The following is a 23,669-nucleotide window of genomic DNA, read 5'->3' as shown; positions in this document are numbered from 1 at the left end:
AGTGAAAATAGGGACAAAAATGTCAAAAAATGAAAAGTATGGACGTTTTCCACAATAGACATGAAAGGTGGGGACGTTTTGTGCCAATTACACATCACCCTAGCCATCTCTTGCAAAGACCTATTCTTCTTATTCACCACACCATTTTGCTATGGGTTTTAGGAGTAGAAAATATTAGACTATATACTTACGATCTAGTCATGCTATATAAACTTTAAATAGCACATAGATCGATTGCGGAAATTAAATGGACCGAAAATATACCTCCAACCATTGATGTCAACTGTGCAATTCGAGAATGGAGTTTTAAGTCTTGAATTGGAGTGCTTCCAATGCCTTCTCAATTCCTTGACAAGGGTGTAAGAAAACTGAATGGAATAGATGGCAGTAGGGACCCAAAACCGTGTTCCATATATAGGCTCTACCATTATTGAGTCTACCTTATTCAATACTAATAATTATGCAATTATTGACAAAATTGACAGAATTTATGGGCCACTTTATTTGATATCAAAGTTTTCTCACGATACAAAAATTTCTCACTCAAAATAGAAAAGAGATCATGGCGATAGGTTCCTTTAGAACGAGTATCATCTTCCATGTATTACAAGTGTAAAGTGTATCTTAACACCAACCCATATAGCTTAATGAATAAACCTTATGTTTATTCAAGGTCCAAACATTAATGATATTTCTCCAACAAATGAATGTGTACACAATAGAAATGAGAAATTATCACAACTGAAAATAGAGTTTTATTACTAATGACATTGGTCCATAATATGAAATCATTCTAAGGAATCAAGTCCCATTCGGTCTACATGATCCTTGAACTTGAATGGTGGTGTGCCTTTTGTCAAAAGGTCAACAATTATTAATTCATTGTTAACGTGCTTAATGACCATTGTTTTATCTCTAACACGTTCTCTTATAGCTAAGTACTTGATATCGATGTGTTTGCTTAGATTGCCACTTTTGTTATTTTTTGCCATAAAAATTGCAGCTAAATTATCACAAAATGTTCTCAGTGGCCTAGAAATTGAATCCACAATTCTAAGTCCAGAAATAAAACTCTTCAACCATACACCATGCGAGTTTGCCTCAAAACAAGATACGAACACAACCTCCATAGTGGAAGTAGCAGTTAAGGTTTACTTTGCGCTTCTCCAAGATATAGCTTCACCAGCAAACATAAAAATGTATTCGGATGTTGATTTTTATGAATCAACATAGCTAGCAAGTCCGAATCTGAGTAGCCGATCACTTCCAGATTATCAGTACGTCTATACATAAGCATGTAATCTTTCGTCCCTTAAAGCTACCTCATCACCTTCTTTGCAGCTCTCCAGTGATCCATACCTGGATTACTCTGATATCTTCCCAACATTCTAAGAGCAAATCTAATGTCAGGCCTTGTGTAGACCAACGCATACATTAGGTTTTCGACAGTAGAAGTATATGGAATGTTCTTCATTCGTTCCCTTTCAAAATTATTTTTCGGGCACTGGTTCAGACGCAATCTATCACCTTTCACAATAGGAGCTATACTTGATGAACAATCTTTCATTCCAAATCTCTCTAAAATCTTATTGATATAGTTTTCTTGTGACAGACCCAAAATACCTCGTGGTCTGTCCCTATAGATTTTTATGCCAATGACGTAAGATGCATCACTCATATCTTTCATGTCAAAGTTTTTAGAGAGAAATTGTTTCACCTCATATAGCAAATCCCTATCATTGGCTGCAAGTAAAGTATCATCTAATTTTAGTCCCACTGACCTTCTAATATATACATTGATCCATAATGTTCTCTACGAAGCTAAATGAAGAGATAATATTATGAAATTTTAAATACCATTGACGGGAGGCTTGTTTCAATCCATATATGAATTTCTTAAGCTTGCACACCAAATGCTCACCACTACTAGAGGAGAATCCTTTTAGTTGTTTCATATACACCTCATCCTCTAGATTTCCATTGAGAAATGTCGTCTTCACATCCATTTGTTGCAACTCCAAATCAAAATGTGCAACCAATCTCGTAATGATACGTAAAGAATCTTTCTTAGATACTGGACAAAATGTCTCCTTATAGTCGATTCCTTCATTTTGAGTAAATCTCTTAGCTACAAGTCTTACTTTATATCTTTTAATGTTGCTTAATGAGTCATTTTTTGTCTTAAAGACTCATTTACATCCAATGGCCCTTGTACCATTAGGTAACTTGACAAGATCCCAGACTCCATTAGATGCCATAGAATCCATTTCATCTTTCATTACATTGTACCATAAATTTGATTCTTTACAATTCATGGCTTGTGAAAACGTTTCAGGATTATTTTCAGCTCCGATGTTATAGTTAGATTCTTCCAGATACACAATATAATCACTAGTTATCACTGATTTCCTTACTTTAGTAGATCTCCTTAATGTTGTATCAACATTTTCCTAAGAATCATGTTGTTCAACCGATTGTTCAATAATTTCAAGCAATTCTTGAATATCTTGATCTACTAGATTGTCATTAGCAACTTGTGAAATTTCAACGATTGGTTGTCCAACAACTGTTTGAACTTGAAGGGTGTTGTGAACGATAATCAATCTGTCACTTGAAGTGGAAGGTTGAGCATCAATATGATTCCTTTCAGAAATAATGTCCGAGAATCGATCGCTCCCACTAATCAAGTCATTCTCAAGAAACTTCGCATTTCTTGACTCCACAATCTTAGTGCTGTGAGATGGACAATAGAATCTGTATCCTTTTGACCTTTCGGCATATCCAATGAAATACCCACTTATAGTCCTTGGGTCTAGTTTATTCTCTTGTGGGTTATAAACTCTTACTTCAGACAGACATCCCCACACGCGCATATGTTCCAAACTCGGTTTCCAACATTTTCATAATTCAAATGGTGTCTTTAGGACAGCCTTGGTTGAAACTCAGTTTAATATATACACTTCGTTTTAAGAGCTTCGATCCATAAGGGTCTAGGAAGCTTAGAGCCACTAAGCATACTCCACACCATGTCCAATAACGTTCAATTTCTTCTTTCAAACACACAATATTGGTCTGAAGAACCAGACATGGTGTATTGGACAACTATCACATTCTCTTGAAAAACTTCATAAATAGATCAGATGCTTGCCCATCCTTGATATATCTAACATGTCTGTACTTCTCTTAGCACATTTCTTGGACTTATTGGTCTGCTTTCACTTAATGTAGTCCACACAAGTGCCGAAATCAGTAAAATCTAAAGTACTAAGTACTCCATCATTCACCAACCTCTTAATCCTTTCTATGGAGATATGTCCCAATCTCCTGTGCTACAATGTAAAGTAACCTTCATTCATAACACATCATTTCATACCAATGTAAACATGCATATCATTATTATCAGTACTATGTCGTAATTAATAGAGAAAAGACCATTAGACAAGTTACTATTCCTAATAAGATCAGATTTATAAAATAAACTTAAAGATGTGTCTGAAAAATTAAAAAAATTAAAGGAATATCCCAAAGGTATAAGTCTTGAAATCGAAATTAAATTTCTAGAAAAACTTGGAACATAAAAGGTCTTTTCCAATTCTAAAACATAGCCATTATTTAAAACTAAACTGCATGTTCCAATAGCCTCCACATGTTCATCCATCTTGTTTCCTGATAAGATACTTTGTTCACTTCCCACAGGCTTCCTTAGATTTCGCATACCGTGCAAGGTATTTGAAATGTGGATTGTAGCGCCAAAATCAAACCATGTATTATGATTAAAATCAACCATATTAGATTCATAACAAATAAGGGAGATTGAATTACCTTTCATCTCAAGTCATTTATGAAATTTGGTGCAATCTTTCTTCATGTACCTTTTTTTTTTTTTATATATACAGAAGAAGCACTTATTTTCCTTTTTGATTTTAACCAGGGGTGATATTTTCCCTTTCTCCTTTTGCTTGGCTTGGTTATGATTCTTCACTTGGTTCCGATCCTTCTCACCTGTTGCCAACAGTGCGCTTTCACCCATTTCCATAGCCAACCTTCCTTCCTCTTGAACACACATGGTCAGAAGTTCATTGATTGACCATTTGTCTTTATGTACGTTATAAGAGATTTTGAAGGGTCCATATTGCTACGAAAGAGTATTCAATATATAGTGCACCAGGAAGGAATCAGACATATCAACCTCCAGAGTTTTCAGCTCAACTGCAATGTCCTTCATTTGCATGATGTACTCGTGCACACCTCTTACACTGTCGAGCCTTGAGAATGAAAATTTCATTATCAGGATGCTAGCAAGTGCTTTGTTTTAAATTATAAATCATTCATCAATAGCCTTTAGTAATGCTTTGACATCATCATGCTTATCGACAGATCCTCGAATATGAGCAAAGATTTTGGTCTTTATGAACATCATACTAAGGTGATTAGATCGCTCCCACTGTTCATAAAGAGCCTTTTATTCTAGAGTGCTGGTTGCAGTAATATTCGACTTGTCTTTTCTTATAGCATAATCGATATTTAGGGTGCATGGATATCGATATTTGGGAGGCATATTTGATATATATATAATCAAACCAGTCCAATAAGTTAAATATATATTTCTGCATATACTGCTGTAAGAATGTAAATATTGCATCTCATGGAAACCCTAAAAAATGCAACCAAGAAATTTGTTTACCTGTAGCACCCAGGCAGTCTTGACTTACCTATTTGAACTGCATCAATTGAATATGTTTTTGGCACATGTTTTGACATTTAAAAATCCTTCTAATTTAAGCAAATCAATAAATAATTAATGAGTAAAAATATAAAATATATTTTTATTTACAGTGTCATCTGGTCGTGAACTTCACTATGGATTGAACAAAAACTTCATATTATGTGATTTGCCAAACTCTTATATAACTGAATATTTTTTTATCAGTACATTACGTTCACCAAAGTTGCAAATCCAGCATACTAGTTACTTCAAAATATTTTAGTTGTTGATATTTACATGTTCATGTATTGGGCTGTAATGCCAATTTGTTTGGTCCGATCTAATTTGGGCAATGATGAAATATATAGATATATAAACCAAGTAGATACTACTAAGCCATTGCCCAATAACGCAATGTGAAGTGGGTTGCGACCTGGCTCAAGACTCACGAGACGCGTGTGCTGCTCTAAACCCTTTTGATCTCCTAATCTAAAATCAACAGTGATGACCTATTATATATATATATATATATATATATATATACACGGTCTGATATATTTTTACCCCAATTATTCTTGTGACTCTTTGTGTGTGGTCTTGGGGAAGCTTCTGAGTCTCTCTCTTTTACGACTCTGTGTCTCTATCTCTCCTCTTCTACATGATTCTTGTTATTTAGCCAAAAACCTTTGATTTTTCCAATGAATCTATGTGTATAGATTTTCTGTGATTCTTCATTCTTAGTTTGAAAGGCCATTGTTGGTTTCTTGGAAAGATCTGGGTCCATCGAAGTAGCTGCCTCTGTTTCGTGTCTTAGGGTTGTGGTTTGTGAACCATTTCATTGTGCAAATGATTACAATTGTTCTGAGTCCAAATCGATGAGAACTTGATGCTAATGTGTAGTCTATGTTCTATAATTTTTTGGAATCGATCCTTGGGTCTTGAGTTGTAACATCATGCTAATGCGTTACCACACGAGGCTCTCTTATTTCGTTCATGCTCGTGATAATCAAGTTCCATGTTTTATTTGACATCATATATGTTTCAAAATATGCATTACCACATATGCCCTTCTATGTTTTTGAGTGGATGGTTGCATACTCTGAAACCTTATTGTATATTATCGTGAGAGAGACGAACACTGTTGGGTTTTTTGATACCCAATAATCCGGGTGATGATTTAAAACAGTTGTTGGATTATTTATTGACACCATGGACTTGACTCGATTCGGAGACGAACTACACTTTTGGATGGCTTGGGTTTGGGTTGGATGATTATTTGGTTAGTTGGACCATTTAGTGATTAACATAGAATTGGAAATTGGTTCATTAGTTTAGGTTATATGGCAGCCCACTTAGAAATCTCTTGGCCCATATTTGGTGACCTAAACTAACCTATACATATGTATTTATCTCCCAACGATTTTGGTGGGTGTGTGTGTGTTGTAGCAATGGAGAGAAGAGTTGAGAGAAGAGAGGCAACCGAGAGAGAGAGAAGCCATGTGAGGTTGTGAGTGAGATTCAACCATCGTGATATCTCCTTCTTCTTCTCCATACCTTTGTGGATTGCTAACACCACCACCCTTCTCCTTTGTGGGGTTAGAAAGAAAGAAAGCAGTCCAAAGTAAAGGTGAAAGTCTCGGGTCGAGTCGAGATAAATCGGTATTCGTTTGATTATTTTTTGAGCTCGGAATCAAGATTTATTGAGGGATTTCCGCTACAAATGGTATCAGAGCTTGTGTTGTTGATAAATCTGTGATTTTTGGGGCTGAAAAACGGGTTGGAAATGACCAGAAATTGGATAGAAAAACAGGCAGAAAAACTGGACATTTTTCTGGGATTTTTTCAAGTTTCTACCGGATCTATTTTGATGTTTTCTGGTGAAATCAAAAGGAGTTTGGCGAAATGGAAACCACTGGTGGATTGTGTAGGCGGAGACGAAGCCGGAAGGGTGACAGGTTGCGGCACGTGGGGAAGCCGACACCGGCGCGTGAGGGAGTGTCCGTCCGATTTCGGCGAATTGGTCTTCAGACAGAATCTTCCCCATGATGAGATGGACCCTGCAGTGTTGTCGAATTTCATTTTTGAGCAACACAGTGAAATTTGGACGATTTTGCCCTTGGACATTTGGGTGTCGAATGTTGTTTTCGTTGCTGTGGTTGCTGTTGACTTTAGGATGAACAGTGATATTCCTAAAGTGATGAATTCGCATGTCTCGATATTTACGGACCTTCAGACGTGGTCCTCTCGGTATCGTATTCTTTGCTTTTTATTATTACAGTTAAAATAAATATATAGGTTAATTATTTATTTTTCGCAAGTCATTGTGTGATGTGACATTAGGTTTGGGGTAATCATTGCTTGTTGCTAGACCTAGGAATTACGTGTTAATTAATTGCCTTAAATTCTATGTGAATTTGTCACCAATTTTTCTACATCGATAGAATTGCATATGACCTTAGGAAAATTTACTTGACTATTTTGTGTGAATTATGTGTCAGTACTTTGCTTGTGGTCATTATTTGGTATTGTTAGCATGTATAGGTCTAAGGCAAGTACGAAAAATAAAATATATTTTAATTGTGGTAAAATTTGAACGTAGTTGAAAGAGATTGATGGTGATAATAAAAGGAAAAATGAGAATAGAGACGAGACGAATGTGACTTTAGGATCGAGTAGTGATCCCAGTGAGGTTTATTGAGAAAATAAACCTGGTTCTTACATTGCATCTGAATGTAATCCTTTCTGCATGTATGTAGTCACTTAATTCTGTTGCAATATTGATGTTACACTTTCAATATGTTTGATGTGTGTAATTGCATGAATTAGAATGACTTATTACTTTGTGTAATAAGTTTACATGCATACTGGGTTAAGTTTTGTGGCGTACTCTATGTTCTTTGTGAGTGGTGTGAGAATGTGGTAGTGAAAAGAAAGTTGGGCAGCCCTTTCTCTCCTTTATCTTTGTGAGCCTGTGTGGTTTATGGGATTATGTGAGGCAGCCATATTAGGGTTACCTTTTTTTATCTTTGTGAGCCTCCTTTGTGAGTATTGTGAAGTAACTGACTCTTTCTTCGATTATTCTTTGTGAGTGTCACCTTCGTCGTTTTCTTTGTTGATTTTTTGGGAGCATTGGTGAGTGGATTAACCTTTGTGGTCACCGAAAGGTGTTGTTTTATCATAGTGAGTTTGTGATGCATTAGCAGTGAGTTGGATATTTTTTGGTAAGATGGAGTATAGATGCCCAGAGGTGCATTGGTGATATGCATGGGGGATGTAGAGTGTGACATTTGGATTATGAGTGGAGATGTGATCAAATGTGTAAAATCTTTTATCTGGAAAGAGACCCTGATTAGGTAGAGTGTGAGAGAGGCACTTCTATCACTTCTGTTAGGTGTAGACCATTATCCACGTAGGTTGGGAGAAGTGATGTGGCGATCGAGGATTATCCCGAGAGCTTAGGATCTATTATGACTTACCAGTTAGACATGAGTTGAGTGATCTGTTTAGTGAGCATGGTGGGAGATGAGAGGAGATATGTGTTCTCGAGGTGTGAACAACATGGAATGGGATAGGATAAGTGTGGTGAGATCTTTTCTTAGGGTCATTTATGCATTTGTTGCATACGTGCATGACGGTGTGTTGATTAACTAGATGTTAGTCTGTGGTTCTATGTGAACATGATTTTGAAAAGATCTGTGTGTTATCCTATATATCTTCATCGTATGATTGTTTGTTCACTGTAAATATTTGCTTCTACTTGGGTGTTCTTGATCTTAATCTTGGTGAGTACATGGAGCAAGTATGGTATGTCTTTTGGTTCGAAACACGAGATAAGGTCTATGATTCCAATTTTATTGGATTACCTTGATTGTGCAAGTATAAACTGTGTGTTTTGGTTGTTTGCAGATTATTGGGCATCAAGGTGGAGATTGTTGAGTTTTTTTTATACCCAATAATCCGAGCGATGATTTAAAACAGTTGTCGGATTATTTATCGACACCACGGACTTGGCTCGGCTCGGGGACAAACTACACTTTTGGATGGCTCGGGTTTAGGTTGGATGATTATTTGGTTAGTTGGACAATTTAGTGATTAATATAAAGTTGGAAATTGGCCCATTAGTTTAGGTTATATGGCAGCCTACTTAGAAATCTCTTGGCCCATATTTGGTGACTTAAACTAACCTATATATATGTATTTATCTCCCAGCCGTTTTGGTGTGTGTGTTGTAGCAATGGAGAGGAGAGTTGAGAGAAGAGAGGCAACCGAGAAAGAGGGAAGCCATGTGAGGTTGTGAGTGAGATTCAACCATTGTGATATTTCCTTCTTCCTCTCCATACTTTTGTAGATTGCTAATACCACCACCCTTCTCCTTTGTGGGTTAGAGAGAAAGAGAGTAGTCCAAAGTGAAGACGAAAGTCTCGGGTCGAGCTGAGATAAACCGATATTTGTTTGATTGTTTTCTGGGCCTGGAATCAAGATTTATCGAGGGATTTTCACTACAAACACAAAACACCTCCTACCGTGTGTCGCTAGTTGGATTATTAGTGTGTGCGAAGATTGACTTGGGAGATTATTAGATGATTTGGGAGGGAAGAAAACAGATGGATCGAATCGGGTAAAATACGAATAAATTCTGGATTTGATTTTAGTGAAAATTACACCACATAATCATTTAAATTATTAATTTCAAATTTCACATGTCAAAAATACTATTTCTAGCGTTACTGAAAAATAATATTATTTTGATAAATCTTAAATCACTTCACTCCATAATCTTAACGGGTAGTATCTTTTATATATATAGCGTTTTTATTCCCAAGTGATGCATGATTTTTTTTCCCTTGATATTAATTGGACCATTTTAGACGGGTTTCAAATTCAATTAATTGGACCACTTGCACTGGGCCTTATTGGGCTTGTCCCCTCGTTGTCATTTTAGTTGAACTTGAAAAGTGGAATCTGAGCATGAATTTGATTTTTGTTTCAAATGAACATATTATGCAGATTTAGATATTTAAACAATTATAATTTAAGAATTCGACAGTTAGACACTCCATTTGCATTGGTTTGTGAATTTAAAATTTTCATTGAAGGAATTGAATTAAACCAAATTATAATTAAAACTAAAATCAAACAATTTGATTCAAGCTCAATTCATATTTAGAGATGGAATCAATGGTTCCATTTTCAAATTATCCATTGATACTTAATTTAGTTTGATTCTCTTCAAAATCGGAACACGTCGACCCCTATATATTAGTTTGATTACAATTTGCAAGTTATTCCAATTCGGGTGCATTGGTAGGGATGGAAAAATTCTCTACCTTGCTTTGTCCCACCTTGATTACAATGTGATAAAAAATATATTTAAAACTAAATTACATTTCAAAAAATTCACTTAAGTTAAAAAATTACCTATAAATAAAATTATTGTCCTATTTTTTATTATTATTATTATTATTATTATTATTATTATTATTATTATTATTATTATTATTATTTTATTTTATTTTATTTTATTTTCAATTTTGCATTGCTTGTATGGGTTTCCATCATGGCGCAACACAAAATGCAATATTAGAAAAATGTCTCCAAATCCACTTTTGACTCCTTTAAATCAAAATAATTTATTTCTCATACTTATTTTCAACTATACATTCACACAATAAAATATTTTTCAGTTAAATCTCATATTTATTTTCAACTATACATTCACACAATGAAATATTTTTCAGTTAAACTCAAACATTTTCCTCATTTTTAACTGTACATTGTTAAAAAAAAAAAAAAAAATACTATTCTAAAACGTCGGCTTAATACGGTCCTCACTTAATTATTATATTCCATCTTAATCATATTCTCTAATTCAATGTGGTTAGATTTAATTAATATTGATATTTTGTACTCCTCTATTAGTATAAACATGATTTTATAATTTGAGACACTCACATATTATGTTAATTATGACGATTATGTTTGTCTTCATAGTGTGAAAGAAAATTAGAATGATTCGTTCTTTTTTAAACGTCATTGTTTCTCAAGCCAGAGTTTTGACACTGGAAAACATTATATGCAAGTGAAAATTGATAAATTTCTGTAAATATATTAACATTATGGTGACAAGAAGCTTGAAAAATGCTCATAAGATAAAAAGTCTATATTTTTTTTGTAACTTCTAAGCTCCCAGTATTCTCGATTGATTAAGTATTTTGATCCATATTCTGCTGGCTGAGGGTCCGTCATACACACTCCAAAGTTCGTATTTTTGTTTTTGTTTAATAAATATTCCACCAAAAATTATTAACATTCAGCGGCAATGGGAAAATAATTAAATAGTAGAAATAGAAATAGCATTTGACTTAATTGTATTAAAAATAAATAGCAATGGGGAAATATTAAAAAGTAAAAAGTGGAAGTTGCTTACATTTTGTCTATTATATCTTGCAGAATTCATTTTCTACTTTTATTTAATCTTAATTGGTCGTATATTCAAGTTGGAGTAATTGTTTTCCAATATCTTATTTTGTTGTATTTTCTCGTTTCTGAACTGTTTTATTTGTAACTTTTATATTCTTGTATTATTATCTTGGTTCAAAATTTTAATTCAGATAAATGATACCTCCACTGGACTAAAAGTGATTGATTTAATAAATAAATTTTTATTTTTTGACATTTTTATAACACAAGTAATAAATCATTTAATTCTTTTTTATAAACGTGACAATAGTACAATTTTTTTCTCGTACAGTTTTTGATTTCTTCATGGACCATCTCGATTGGTTGACGACCATAACCCCCGTTTGAGCGTCATTATTTCAATGTGGAAATTACAGATATTAATTCAACATTAATAATAAAATTAATTAATTTCCAGCAACCATGTGTTCTTTGATGTTCCCATCTAACTCCTTGCATCTCTCTGACTCTCTACCTCTTGTCAGCGCGAAGATTGCAAGCGAGGTAGTTGCTTTGTGGCAGCTCCTGGTTGCTGTGAACTTGCGATGAACGGCCTTTTGGCTTTTGATCTAAAAGTAGCGTCGAGTGAGATTTTTGTGATTTTTCGGTGAGGAGCGCGTTTGCGGCAGCATTCTGGTTTTGGATCTGATATGATTTGAGCACAACCGCACAATACAACAGCGTTCTGGTAATGGCGTTGTGGTGATGGCATTTGTAGATGTGATTTGCTAGTATTTCTTGGGCGGATGTAGCGGCAATTTTGCTGTATCTTGTTGGTGGCAGTGGTGTTGTTGATAGTTGTGGTAATGTTGACAGTTTTGTTTATGTTTGGGAGGCGATTGGTATGCCTGAGATCTGGCTTTTAGATAATAGTGTTGGATCTTGTTGTTGGCGGTGGGGGGGGGGGTTTTGAAGTTGAAAATGATAGTTTGTTGGAGGTGGTGGTAGAGACAGTAGTGGTGGTGGTTATTGTTGATACAAGTTGTGGTGGTACCTCCCGACTGCAGATTTTTGGATTTTTTTTGGCGAGGGTGTGGTTGTGGAGTGGTAGGCTGGTGGCGGTGGTGTTTGGTTGCAGTGTTTGAGATGATGGTTTTGCTGCCGGGAGATGGTGGTGTTTCGATGACAATTTGGCTAGTGGCAATCACAAATGATTTGTTTGTTTGTGATCAATAAATTGGTTAATGTGTGACTAATACATAATATGTAACCAATGAAATCGATGTATTGTAATCAATAAATAATGTGTGACTTAAAAATTTGTTAAGTTGTCACAAAAAATAATTTATAACTAATTAATTAGATGTTTTATGGCCATAAAATAAATTGCGGCTTATAAAATTTGTGATTTATGACCAGTGAATAACATATGACCTTTCAATTTGATCAAATTGTGACTGATGAACAAATTGTAGCCTAGAAAATTTTTAATTTATAATTATGAAATAATTTGTGATCTATAAAATTTTTTATTGTGATCGAGAAATAATTTATAACCAATTAATTCGATAATTTGTGATTAAATTATATAGAATTGTGATCTTAATATATTTAATTAATAAAATATATGTTTAATTAATTATTTTGTAAATACATTTTAATAAAATCTGATTTTGAAGTTTAAACCTTGTTTCTTATATATGGATTTTCCCTATTTCAAATTATAATGAAAGAAATAATATTTTTATTTTTATTTTTAAGAATGTGTGGTTAAAAATAAAGATTTTTTTTTAAATTTAAGTGTAATATTATTTTATTGAAAAATGTATGGTGAAGAAAAAGAAAGAGAAAAATGAATTTTAATTTAATGGGGACCAAATGGGGGTCTAAATTTGTCTAAATTTGTGGGCATAACTCTGACATTTGAATATATTAATCAAACCTCATAATCATTCAAATACTTGTTTAGGTTTATCAAAATCCTCTGGGAAGTATAAAAAAACAACCGAGAAGTAAAAATTGAAAACTATAAATATAACAAAAAAAAAAATGCAAAATTTTACTTAAATACTCAAAATTTTGAAAAAAAGGAAAAGCAAAAAACTAAAAACTGCAAAAACAAATTTTGAAATCATACAATATCTTTCAAACCTAATACCTCAACTACATCTAACAAAATATATATTAATTGGATGAGATTAACGACGATCTCTAAATTTCGGTTCAAGATAATCAATGACTATCTTCACAAGCCGAAATACAAATAATGAGGAAATTTTTAGTTATAGCGACACAAAAGAGGTTGGTTACCTATTTCTCTTCGACATTGGAAATATGCTAATTATTAAGATTTGAGGTTTTATTTTAACCCATATATGTTGGTTACAATTGAGACTTACCTTTAACATATCTCTACAAGATAACGGTTCATTTGAGAACAATAATCTTGAAATTTGATTACTTATTTAAACTTTATTTTGGTATATTGAATTTATCGTTCATGCTTGTTGGACTCTAATAATATATTTAATTCGATAATTTGTGATTAAATTATATAGAATTGTGATCTTAATATATTTAATTAATAAAATATATGTTTAATTAATTATTTTGTAAATACATTTTAATAAAATCTGATTTTGAAGTTTAAACCTTGTTTCTTATATATGGATTTTCCCTATTTCAAATTATAATGAAAGAAATAATATTTTTATTTTTAAGAATGTGTGGTTAAAAATAAAGAATTTTATTTTTAAATTTAAGTGTAATATTATTTTATTGAAAAATGTTTGGTGAAGAAGAAGAAAGAGAAAAATGAATTTTAATTTAAACTTAAAATGTTAATTTTGTTAAGAGTAGTAGTTCAAACTTAGAATTCTATTACTCATTTTAGTTTTTTGTAGACAGGTCGAATTGCTTTTTTAAACTTGTTGGGCTCTAATATCATATTAAAATCTATAATTTCACCTTAAAAGAAAATTACTTTGTTAAAATGAGTGGCCAAAACCCGAATATGATAGGTTATAGTTTTGATATTTAGAAATGACCCATATCACTAATTAATAAGTTCAATTCCTGTAGAACGGGACATATTATAAATCAAATTTAAATTCTACGCTGTCCAATGAGAAGCCAACCCCAATTCTTTTCTCGTAATTTCCTTCTAACTAATTTGAAATTTTTATTCCAAAATGCACGATTAATCTGATGGTAACTTTTGTCTTAATTCATTCAAAGGTCAGTTTATGTCTTGTAATTACTTCATTTTGAAATTCTTTCAAACACGCCACTACTACTTATAAATTACTAATAATTATACACAAACACAGGCTTAATTGCATAATGAACCTGATAATCCTCACTTTCTATCTCCTTATCTGTGGTGTCTTTAATTTCTGAATATTTTATGAAATCAAAAACTGCCATGGCAGTGTATTATGTGTTGGGTGTTCCTGCTTCACTGAATCTTTATATGACACTTTATGCTGACTCGTACTACCATTTGTGACAAAAACATTTCTGCAGGAAAACCCTACCTTGAAATTTGACACTACAATAGCATTTTGATCCCTTTGTCCATTATAATTCTGATAATAAGATTTAATAGGTGCAGTTCGAGATATTTCTTGGGCAAGGAGCTTATTATTAGCTTAATGACACGTATTTAGCAATAAATTGGATGAGGAACTTAGGAAAAGAAAATGAAAAACGAGTTTTATTAATTCAATGCCTCGTTATGAATAAGACCATATTGGAGCTAGTTTCTTGAAAACTATTACACAGGATTATTCATTATAATATTTAGCCATTGTTTGATTTAGCTAAAATAATTGATAAAAATTTAAGTCAAAGTTAACAATTAATTTTAATCATACATTTCATGGGACAATTTTCATTCATTTTTATCAAAATTTACTAAAAATCTTATTTTTATCAAACCCAAACTGGGCTTAACATCATATTATTAGTTACAAGTCTTGAATTTTAATATCATTACCACTTACTAAAAATTAGGAAATACGACAAGCTTTATTTTTATTTTGGGGGATTTAAATTATAAGCTAAATCATGTAAATAGAGGAAATATTGATTTAATAGTATAATCCACGAGAAATATTATACATAAACAAGTTTCATTGTCAAATGGGTTTCAGAGAGATTAGTATTTAGCATTAGCAAACAGTTTACATCAAAATCCTCTCCCACCACAAGCATTTGAAGCTAAGAAAGTCTCCTCGAAAGAAAGCATGACATTAAACCCTAATTGCAGAAACTAAATATAAAGACTGATTAGCAAAGAGAGCAATATCCAACCAGCTTCTTCACTTTCTCAGTAGGGAGACACGCCCACGTTGGCAGGAGCAAGAAACCCATCTTTCATCAGAACATCTTCTCCTTCCTACACAATACAATTATTAAAAACAAGAAAAAATACTAATGACAATGATTTATTATTTTTTAAGAAGAAAATAATTGCAACCTCAAAGGGGACAATCTCCTTCGCATGTTATTGGTCATGGCGAAGGTAGTTTCACCCGGTGGAGATGTGTATGAGGAGGTGGTGGTGGTAATAATAACGCATGTATAAAATTAAGAATATTTATTGCATCTTAGTATGCAGCAGGGGACACTTTTAACTTCCTTATTTTTGTATTAACTCGATCTCCGTATAAAACATTCTATTAGAACTTTTAGGTTTGAAGAATTGCTGAATTTTCTGTGTGAACATATAAAGTATCATGTAATTACTGGAGGGTAGTAAAAATTAGACCAAATACATCTAGGGTTTTGAGATACCTGTTGGCACACATTAGTTTTCTTCACGGGTTGATCAGGCATAAGTCCAAAGTGAATGTGTGGGAAGTGGGCCCACTGTGAGAAAGAAAACAACTTTCTGTCAAAAATGTTAAACTTCATAGCAAAAATGAAACCCTAAGAGATAGAGGGTATTGTTTTCTTCTTGGATCTTACATTCTTTGCAGCAGCGCTAAAGGCCTCCCTATGGCTTATATCTGGGTTTCCGGCTTTGATACGTTGGATCTCGTCCCTGCAATTTTATGATACAAGTCCAAATCATTCTTAGATGCTTCATAGATTTGTTTATAGGCATTAATTGAACCAAAAGAAACTGTTAAAGTAATAATAAGGCTGTAACAATTAAAAACCCCTCCCCACCCCCTACTGAAACACCCAAGTTGGGTTAGAGGGTGGGTGGGTTGGGGCCGGTGAGGGGTGTTGTGGGTGTATTTGCACTTATAATTACATTGTAACTTCTTACTTAATAAACCGGTTGTAAGCAGATGGCACTCTCTGTCGCTTCTCCGGTGCTGAACATGACAGAAATGCAAGCAAACAAACAAAAGAAGACATTAAATAACTTGGCTGACTTTCTGTCCCTTTATCTCTCATTACTTCATCATTATCTAATGATCTATCTTTCCATTTCTCATCTTGGATTCTACTGTTCCCACATTATCTTGATTTCCGGGGGAGAAATTTCATGCTTCTAAATGGATAAATAATAGAAAAATTAAAGGAAAAACAAAAGAAAATCAGTGGCTATTAATGAATTTCTGAAGTGGTGAAATATTGTTAGACAAAACTTGTGGAAATTTATAGAACTTACAAGAAGAGAAAGGAAAATTCTCTACCGAATTTTAGGGTTTGACAAGATTTGGAAAATCTCTCTTATGAAAGTTCAAGATTGTTAAAGAATAAAAATAGAATTTAATTTCTGAATTTCTTACAAGCTCTACTTTCTTGTTTAGATGTGAAGATACTGTATACGGGAAAGTTTTGACTATGACTTAAAGATTCCAATTTTTTCAAAGGGTAAAATCAAAGAAAAAAGACATGAACCCTAGTGGAAGTTTTCAACATATTCAAGATTTAACAATTAAAGATCCACTATTTGCTGACAATAATTGGGGGAAATAAAAGTAGTATTCATAATCTCACGTCTGTTAGCAACTGGAGGCTTAGGAAGCTCTTCTATTCCTCGAATTGGCATCAGAGACTCATTGGGATTGGGCTGATTGATCAACAAGTTGGATGGCGAGTTCCGAATCTCTTCCTGGATATAAAACTTATTGATTAGTGCAAAATACATAACATTGAGTGAAAAATTAACAACAACTAGCTTGATTTCCAAAGTAAAAAGGTAATGATTAATTTTATGACATTAATTCCAAGATTAGTACTATGCAAATTTCAAGCCCTAAATCTATTTCATATACAGATGAACTATAGAAGATCAAATTTGAAATGCTTAAAAATATAAATAGTGCACTAAGATGTGGAAACCCTAACGATTTCAGATCATATACCAGAAGATTCTGAGGAGAGAAGAATGAGTGTCCAAAGTGAAGCTGATTTGAAGTGGGTAGAAGCATTCCCCGCATGTTCACAGACAGAAGGTTGGTGCAATGGCCGCATCGCACAGTCACAGTCTTGAACAAAATCGTGCAAGGAACACTCACCTAGTTAATTAAGAAGAGCACAAAAATAAGATAAACTCTCATTCAAAATGCATTTATAGTAACATCGAGAAAAAGGGTTGAAAGAACTTGACATAAACACCCGAAAAGAAGGGATAGACTGTGATAGTTGATCGTGGGTAGAGGATGAAAAATGTTATACCGCGAGGACAGTGTCACAAAAGTTGCAATGGACGTAACAGAGCTGCTCCGAAGGAGAGAGGTGGTGGTGGTCCGGTGTAAAAGCAGATGAAGAAGACATATTTTTTCTTTAACTTTCTCTTTGACGATGATTTTCCTGTGTTATGATTTGATTGATTGATAGATTGACTGATCAAGGTATTTATATATAGGTGGGTTTTGACAGATAAACCACCTTGGATCTGATTTTCTGAATGTTTTTTTAGATATCAAAGACAAGAAGTAGATGAAGAGAAAGAGAATTGTATTTGTGGGTGCCCACTAATATAGCAGCTGATTTTACACAACAACAAAGTAGTGTTTAGTATTATTTTTTTATTTCTCACTATTCATGTATATACATGTATAGAAAGGTCTACAACTTGCTTGTGTATATATAAAATTTATGTTTAAATATTATAGACACGAACAATGCTACACGTACATGAAAAATTTACAGGAAATTTTACAGAATGCCACGTGACAATATTTGGTTCTTGACAAAAAATATAGTTAAAACTGTCGATACTGCTATCTTAGCACTAGTGAAGCTCCTTTTTGAGGTATGCTACATTTACAAAGGTGGGTTACAAAGTTAGTTGACAAAATAATATCCACACCAATCATTTCAAAAATAGATTTTTAAATCATTTCAATTCAATAACTTGGATTTTGTCAACCTATTTTGTAATCCAACTTTTGTAACCCAACTTTATACAAGTAATTTTATTGCTGTGCATTTCCCCTGTACAACTATCATTTTTGTGTATACACACACTCTGGGATCTGAATGGAGTGGGGGTAGGGGTGGGGGTCGGGGTGGCGGTGAGGAGGGAAATGTATGGTTGCCATTCCCGATGGATTTGTCTGTGTGTGTCTGAGAGAGGGGGTGAGGTTGGGGAGAGAAGTGAGAAAAGGACGTGTGCATGGGGTGATTAGCTTTGTTACATTCAGCTGTAGTTTTCATAGTTAAGAGGGGTGTAAGCCTTTTTTTATTTTTTCTCGTTTCCCAATTTCCTAATGGTAACCCTAGGCTAGGCTTAATAAAGCCTTAAATGGCGGGCACCTATCCTCTGCACTTTCTATTATTACCTTTGTATTCCAAGTCAAGTCCTCTAGCTCCTTCATCAGATTCCGAACTCATCATCATTTTATTTTGATTTCGATTCATCTACGATTATGTTTCTTTTCCCTTTTCCTCACGTTTTTTAGGGGGATTGAGGGAAAGAGGGGTTATAACTTTATAATAATTAAACTGAATAAAATCTATTTTGGTAGGGACGGTTCAAAGAATTTCAGGTCTCAAACAAAAATGTCAAAGAGAACTTTTTGAGAAGGATAATAAAAAAAAATTCATGGAGCAAATGATTAGGGATGAAACTTTTGTCCCAAAGACGATATAGTTGTTGATGATTTTAATTGAAATCGTTATATGTTTGATTTGAACGGAGTTACTAATACCGATACTCTTACTAGTCATCAATGCATGCACATAAAATTTATCGACTTCGTTGGTGGTGGTGTTGGAAATCACCAACGATACTGTACTAATTGACCCGAAGTTGTCACCGTTACTAAAAAAATTATTATTTTGTTATAATATTACCAATTTATAAATTATTTTTCTGATTGTTATTTTGTTCTCGACAGGATTCTTAGTTTGAGTTTAATTTTTGTACTTTCGTATTTTGTTGATTTCTTTTTTTCAAAATAGGTTTTTTACTGATGTTGTATGAGAACTCCAAGCCTTATGTAACAAATTATTAACCGTCACGTGTATACCATGTAAGGCGACTAAGATAGTGAGTGACTGCAAATAGCATTATTTTTAAATTTTAGGAAAAGAATTGGGGTGGGTGGGGGGGGTGGAAGGGATGAAGAAACGTCTTGGATGTTGTTTTGGGCTACCTTTTGTTTCATTTTTTTTATCTAATAATTATTTAAAAATATAGGCAAAAATATGTAAATATCATATTTTGAAGGACTTCCATGAATTGGGAGACTGAAGACCAACCATCTAGTTCGACTAATGTTCAAATCGACTCTAATTTTTAATTAGTTAATACATTAAAATGAATAACTTTCTAAATAACTGTACGACCTCTTGGATTTTTCATGAACATTGTTCATTGATGTTGTGCATTTGTTAAATCTCCAAAATCATTTATAGGTCCATTGACCTACTTTAGTTTCCAAGTTTATTTTTGAAGTAACTGTGATTGACTAACCAACATGCATATTAGACTACTTAATCTTCACACCATTTGCTTCTGTCTTTGACATACAACTAATTTGTTCCATTCTATTGAGTATGTATAGAATAAGTTTCATCCGTTCAAAACTAAAACATATTCATTTTCAGTTTTTCTTTTTAATTTCAGGTTTACTTGCAAAAATTTAAAACTCATAATATTAAATTAATTGTGGGGAAGAAAAACATTCTATACAATTCATACTATATTCTTATATTTTTGACAACTTGGTGGATGTTCGTTCACTTATCTTCCTATGATCATGTCAATTGAAGGAGAATCGACTGTGAGGCACATGAATTTTATCTTTGTGCTGTATAGTATCGAAAGTATTCGCATGAAAGGGAGGTGACACGACTTTAGGACAGCGTTCTTGACGTGACTCCGTAAGGCTTGCTTTTCTAACTCTTCTCTTCTTATATATGTATTATTATTGAATGACATTACTTATGTTTATGTTAAAATAGTTATATTAATTGATAATTTATTTACACAAAAATCACCTATTTTTCTCAACAATTTAGAGTCATGTTGTGTGATTTGTGTGTTGATTATGCGTGACCTTAAACTATGTTTGTATGATATGAAACCTCTAATTTACCTCTTAAGATTTACTATGTTGCTTTTTATACTAGCTGAAGATTGCTTGATTCTTTTTTGCTTAGCTTTGCTCCGCAAAAGAAAACATGAATTTAGTGGGATTGAATCCTAAAAGTGCTACTGTAGATTTAATAATTTCTATAGTGGCAGAAATAAACAATTAAGTCAGCAACTTAATGGTGCTGGAACTATGATACGAGTTATAACATATGCACTCCCACTATGATTAATGTTGACCTGACAAATGTTATTGAATTTTGAATTACATATTATATGTTTGGTTATTTGCATGTAGACAATTTTTGATGGGTAAAATCGGTGCGTATGTTTTACTTGTTCACTTGATTGTAAACACTCTAAAACCCTAGAAATTGAATCATAGTTTGATCCTCATAGTAGATTAACAAACCAAATTTCAAAGTTTCTATAAATTATAAGTTGAAGGAAAATCAATCAGTTTAATGAAATGGATTTGACGAATTTCATACTGACAGTAGCTCGAGTGAGTGCAGTTGTTCTTATACTGAGGAGCAATGTGTAACATTCAACAGACATTTTTCGTTGTAATGTCCTCCATATTCGTAATTGGCTTGAAGAAGAATCTGCCACTATCCGATAAGTTTTGTTCTTATTGAGTTATGTTGAAATTTGCGGCCTTGTTTAGTGTGAGAATATGGTTCTCTTAACTCCATTAGATTTAAGTGCTATTTGTGTCATTCACATAGATTGTGCTTGTCTAGTTTTATTGTGGACCATTGGATGGGATCGACGGCTGGGATTTATTCTATGTGAAATATTTTTTTGTTGCTTTAGCTTGTGTGAGAAGCTTTGACTATTTTCCACCAAATAGCGCTTTCTCACGTTTTTGGCAAAACAAGTCTTTCTCTCCAAATAATCGGCCCTCTCTCTCCTCCTCAAGACTTCTCTCTCCATTTGCACCTTACTGTGATGTTTCTCAAAGCTTGGTAGAAGAGAGGGGTGAGGTGGTGGCGGTTTCAAAGGAGGTTCTTTGTCGATTTTCTAGCTCTCTCTTTGGAAGGTGATTTTCATGACATGGGAGTTGTTCCTCAGCCTGAAAATCAGCCATAAACAAGAGAAGTTGCTGTCCAGATTTTCGGCCATTAATGGGTTGTATTTTCGATTTATGTTTCTTGCATTTTTGTCTTGGAATCTTTGATTAAATGATGTTTATTGTTGATTGAACTCGGAGATCCCAACAAACTGGTATCAGAGCTAAGTTGTGGAGGTTTTGAGGTTGAAAAAAGCAGAAAACAGACCAGAAAAATCGACAGAAAACAGGAGAAAAAGGATGTCCAAAATCAGTGCGAAAATCAGACCTTCAAACGCGATTTCCCGCCAAACCAGAAGGAATTTGGAAAATCTAACGTTAGGTTAGGTTTGGTATCCTTACCGGTTTATGCATGATTATTGCTTGGTTGCCTATTTGTGAATTCCGTTGATTGAATTCTTGTGATTAATTTGTAACCTGAAAGCATATTTACCTGCATTATATACCTGTGTTTTGTGAACGGATTATTTCATTATTGTGCTTCATTTCTAAAAATTGTTTTTAACTCGGCATTCATATTTTTATATTGATCATCTGGAAAAGAATATTTCAAAACCTTTTCTGTTATGTCCACGAGTACAGGCTACTCTTTTACAGAATCTGTAATGGGTTCGAGGGTCGAATTATCGCAATTCGATGGAAAGGGGGATTACTCGATATGAAAACAGAAAATGAGGGCCATTTTGGTCCAACAGAGAGTTGCTAAAGCTCTCGATAATCCCGCTACATTTTCTGATGAGTTAAAAGCTAAACAAACTGAAATTGAACACATGAATGAAATTGCTTACAGTTCTATAATTTTGCATCTATCTGACAACATTGAAAGACAAGTTGATAATGCTAAAACTGTTAGAACTTTGTGGACTGCTTTAGATGTATTGTTCTTAACTAAACCATTTTGGTCCAACAGAGAGTTGCTAAAGCTCTCGATAATCCCGCTACATTTTCTGATGAGTTAAAAGCTAAACAAACTGAAATTGAACACATGAATGAAATTGCTTACAGTTCTATAATTTTGCATCTATCTGACAACATTGAAAGACAAGTTGATAATGCTAAAACTGTTAGAACTTTGTGGACTGCTTTAGATGTATTGTTCTTAACTAAAACTTTACTTAACAAAATATACCTGTTGGAAAAGTTGTTTAGTTTTAAGATGGACCCGGGGAAGGATGTCGAGGGGAATTGGAGTGACTTTAGCATAATTGTTAAGATTCTAGCTCATAATGATAAAAAATTTGACGATAAGGATTTAGCTGTCATATTGCTAAACTCTTTGCCCGAATCTTACAGAGAAATGAAAAATGTCATAAAATATGGTAGGGACACTCTCACTCAAGCTATTGTTTCCGATGCTTTAAAATCAAGAGAACTTGAATTAAAAAGAGACAACAGAATTCATTCCCGAGAAGAGAGTCTATTTGTTAGGGGAAGACCTGAAAAGAAAGAATTTAACTTCCATAACAAGAAGGGGAGAGGAAATCTAAAATGAGATCCAAATCTAAAGATAAAAGCGGTAAGAAATGTTATCATTGTGGAAAATTAGGACATTTCAAGAAAGACTGCTTCAACTGGAAAAGGAAATAAAAAGACTTGAACAATTCTGATGTTGATAATGCTGCTATTGTTTCTGAATTTGATAGTTTGCATGTCATGAATGTGTCTGAGGAAGAATTTGACAAAAATTGGATTCTAGACACAGGGTGTACTTTCCATATGTGCCCTGATAGGTCTTGGTTCTATAACTATAGAGAGATTGAACCTAGGAAGGTTTATATGGGAGACAATAATTCTCAAAATATGGTTGGAGTTGGTGACATAGCCATCAGAATGTACGATGGGGCTGTCATGCAACTCAAAAATGTTAGATATGTCCCTAATTTAAAGAGGAACCTCATTTCCTTAGGTTCTCTTGAAGATGAGGGATATACATTCAAGTCTAGTAACAAGATTTTGAAAATTATGAAGGGTTCTCTCATAGTTATGAA

At 33.6% G+C, this 23,669-nt stretch overlaps 1 protein-coding gene across 1 annotated transcript; it reads right to left on the bottom strand.

Moving 5' to 3' along the window:
* Positions 1 to 15,179: 15,179 nt before the first annotated feature.
* Positions 15,180 to 18,019, bottom strand: LOC111382936 (axial regulator YABBY 1). The gene is made up of 7 exons (XM_023006981.1): positions 17,744 to 18,019; positions 17,431 to 17,583; positions 17,063 to 17,177; positions 16,383 to 16,431; positions 16,076 to 16,151; positions 15,902 to 15,976; positions 15,180 to 15,503 (listed from the first exon to the last, which is right to left on the bottom strand). The coding sequence occupies exons 1-7, from the start codon at positions 17,840 to 17,842 to the stop codon at positions 15,435 to 15,437; spliced, it is 636 nt and encodes a 211-aa protein (XP_022862749.1). The 5' UTR covers positions 17,843 to 18,019; the 3' UTR covers positions 15,180 to 15,434.
* Between the last annotated feature and the right edge of the window lie 5,650 nt (positions 18,020 to 23,669).

This window comes from Olea europaea, chromosome 3 (assembly GCF_002742605.1).
Source record: "Olea europaea var. sylvestris chromosome 3, O_europaea_v1, whole genome shotgun sequence".
Lineage (NCBI taxonomy): Eukaryota > Viridiplantae > Streptophyta > Magnoliopsida > Lamiales > Oleaceae > Olea > Olea europaea.
Note: the sequence above shows the minus strand (reverse complement) of the source record. Positions and strands in the feature narration are given on the sequence as shown.

Bases quoted from the DNA above. Each gene is read 5' to 3' on its own strand.
- LOC111382936 (XM_023006981.1), bottom strand. From the start codon at position 17,842: ATGTCTTCTTCATCTGCTTTTACACCGGACCACCACCACCTCTCTCCT. The intron at 17,178-17,430 runs GTATATGATCTG...TTTTATATCCAG, and splicing joins TCTCTCCTCAGAATCTTCTG to GAAGAGATTCGGAACTCGCC. The intron at 16,432-17,062 runs GTGAGATTATGA...TGTCATGTTCAG, and splicing joins GCCTCCAGTTGCTAACAGAC to CACCGGAGAAGCGACAGAGA.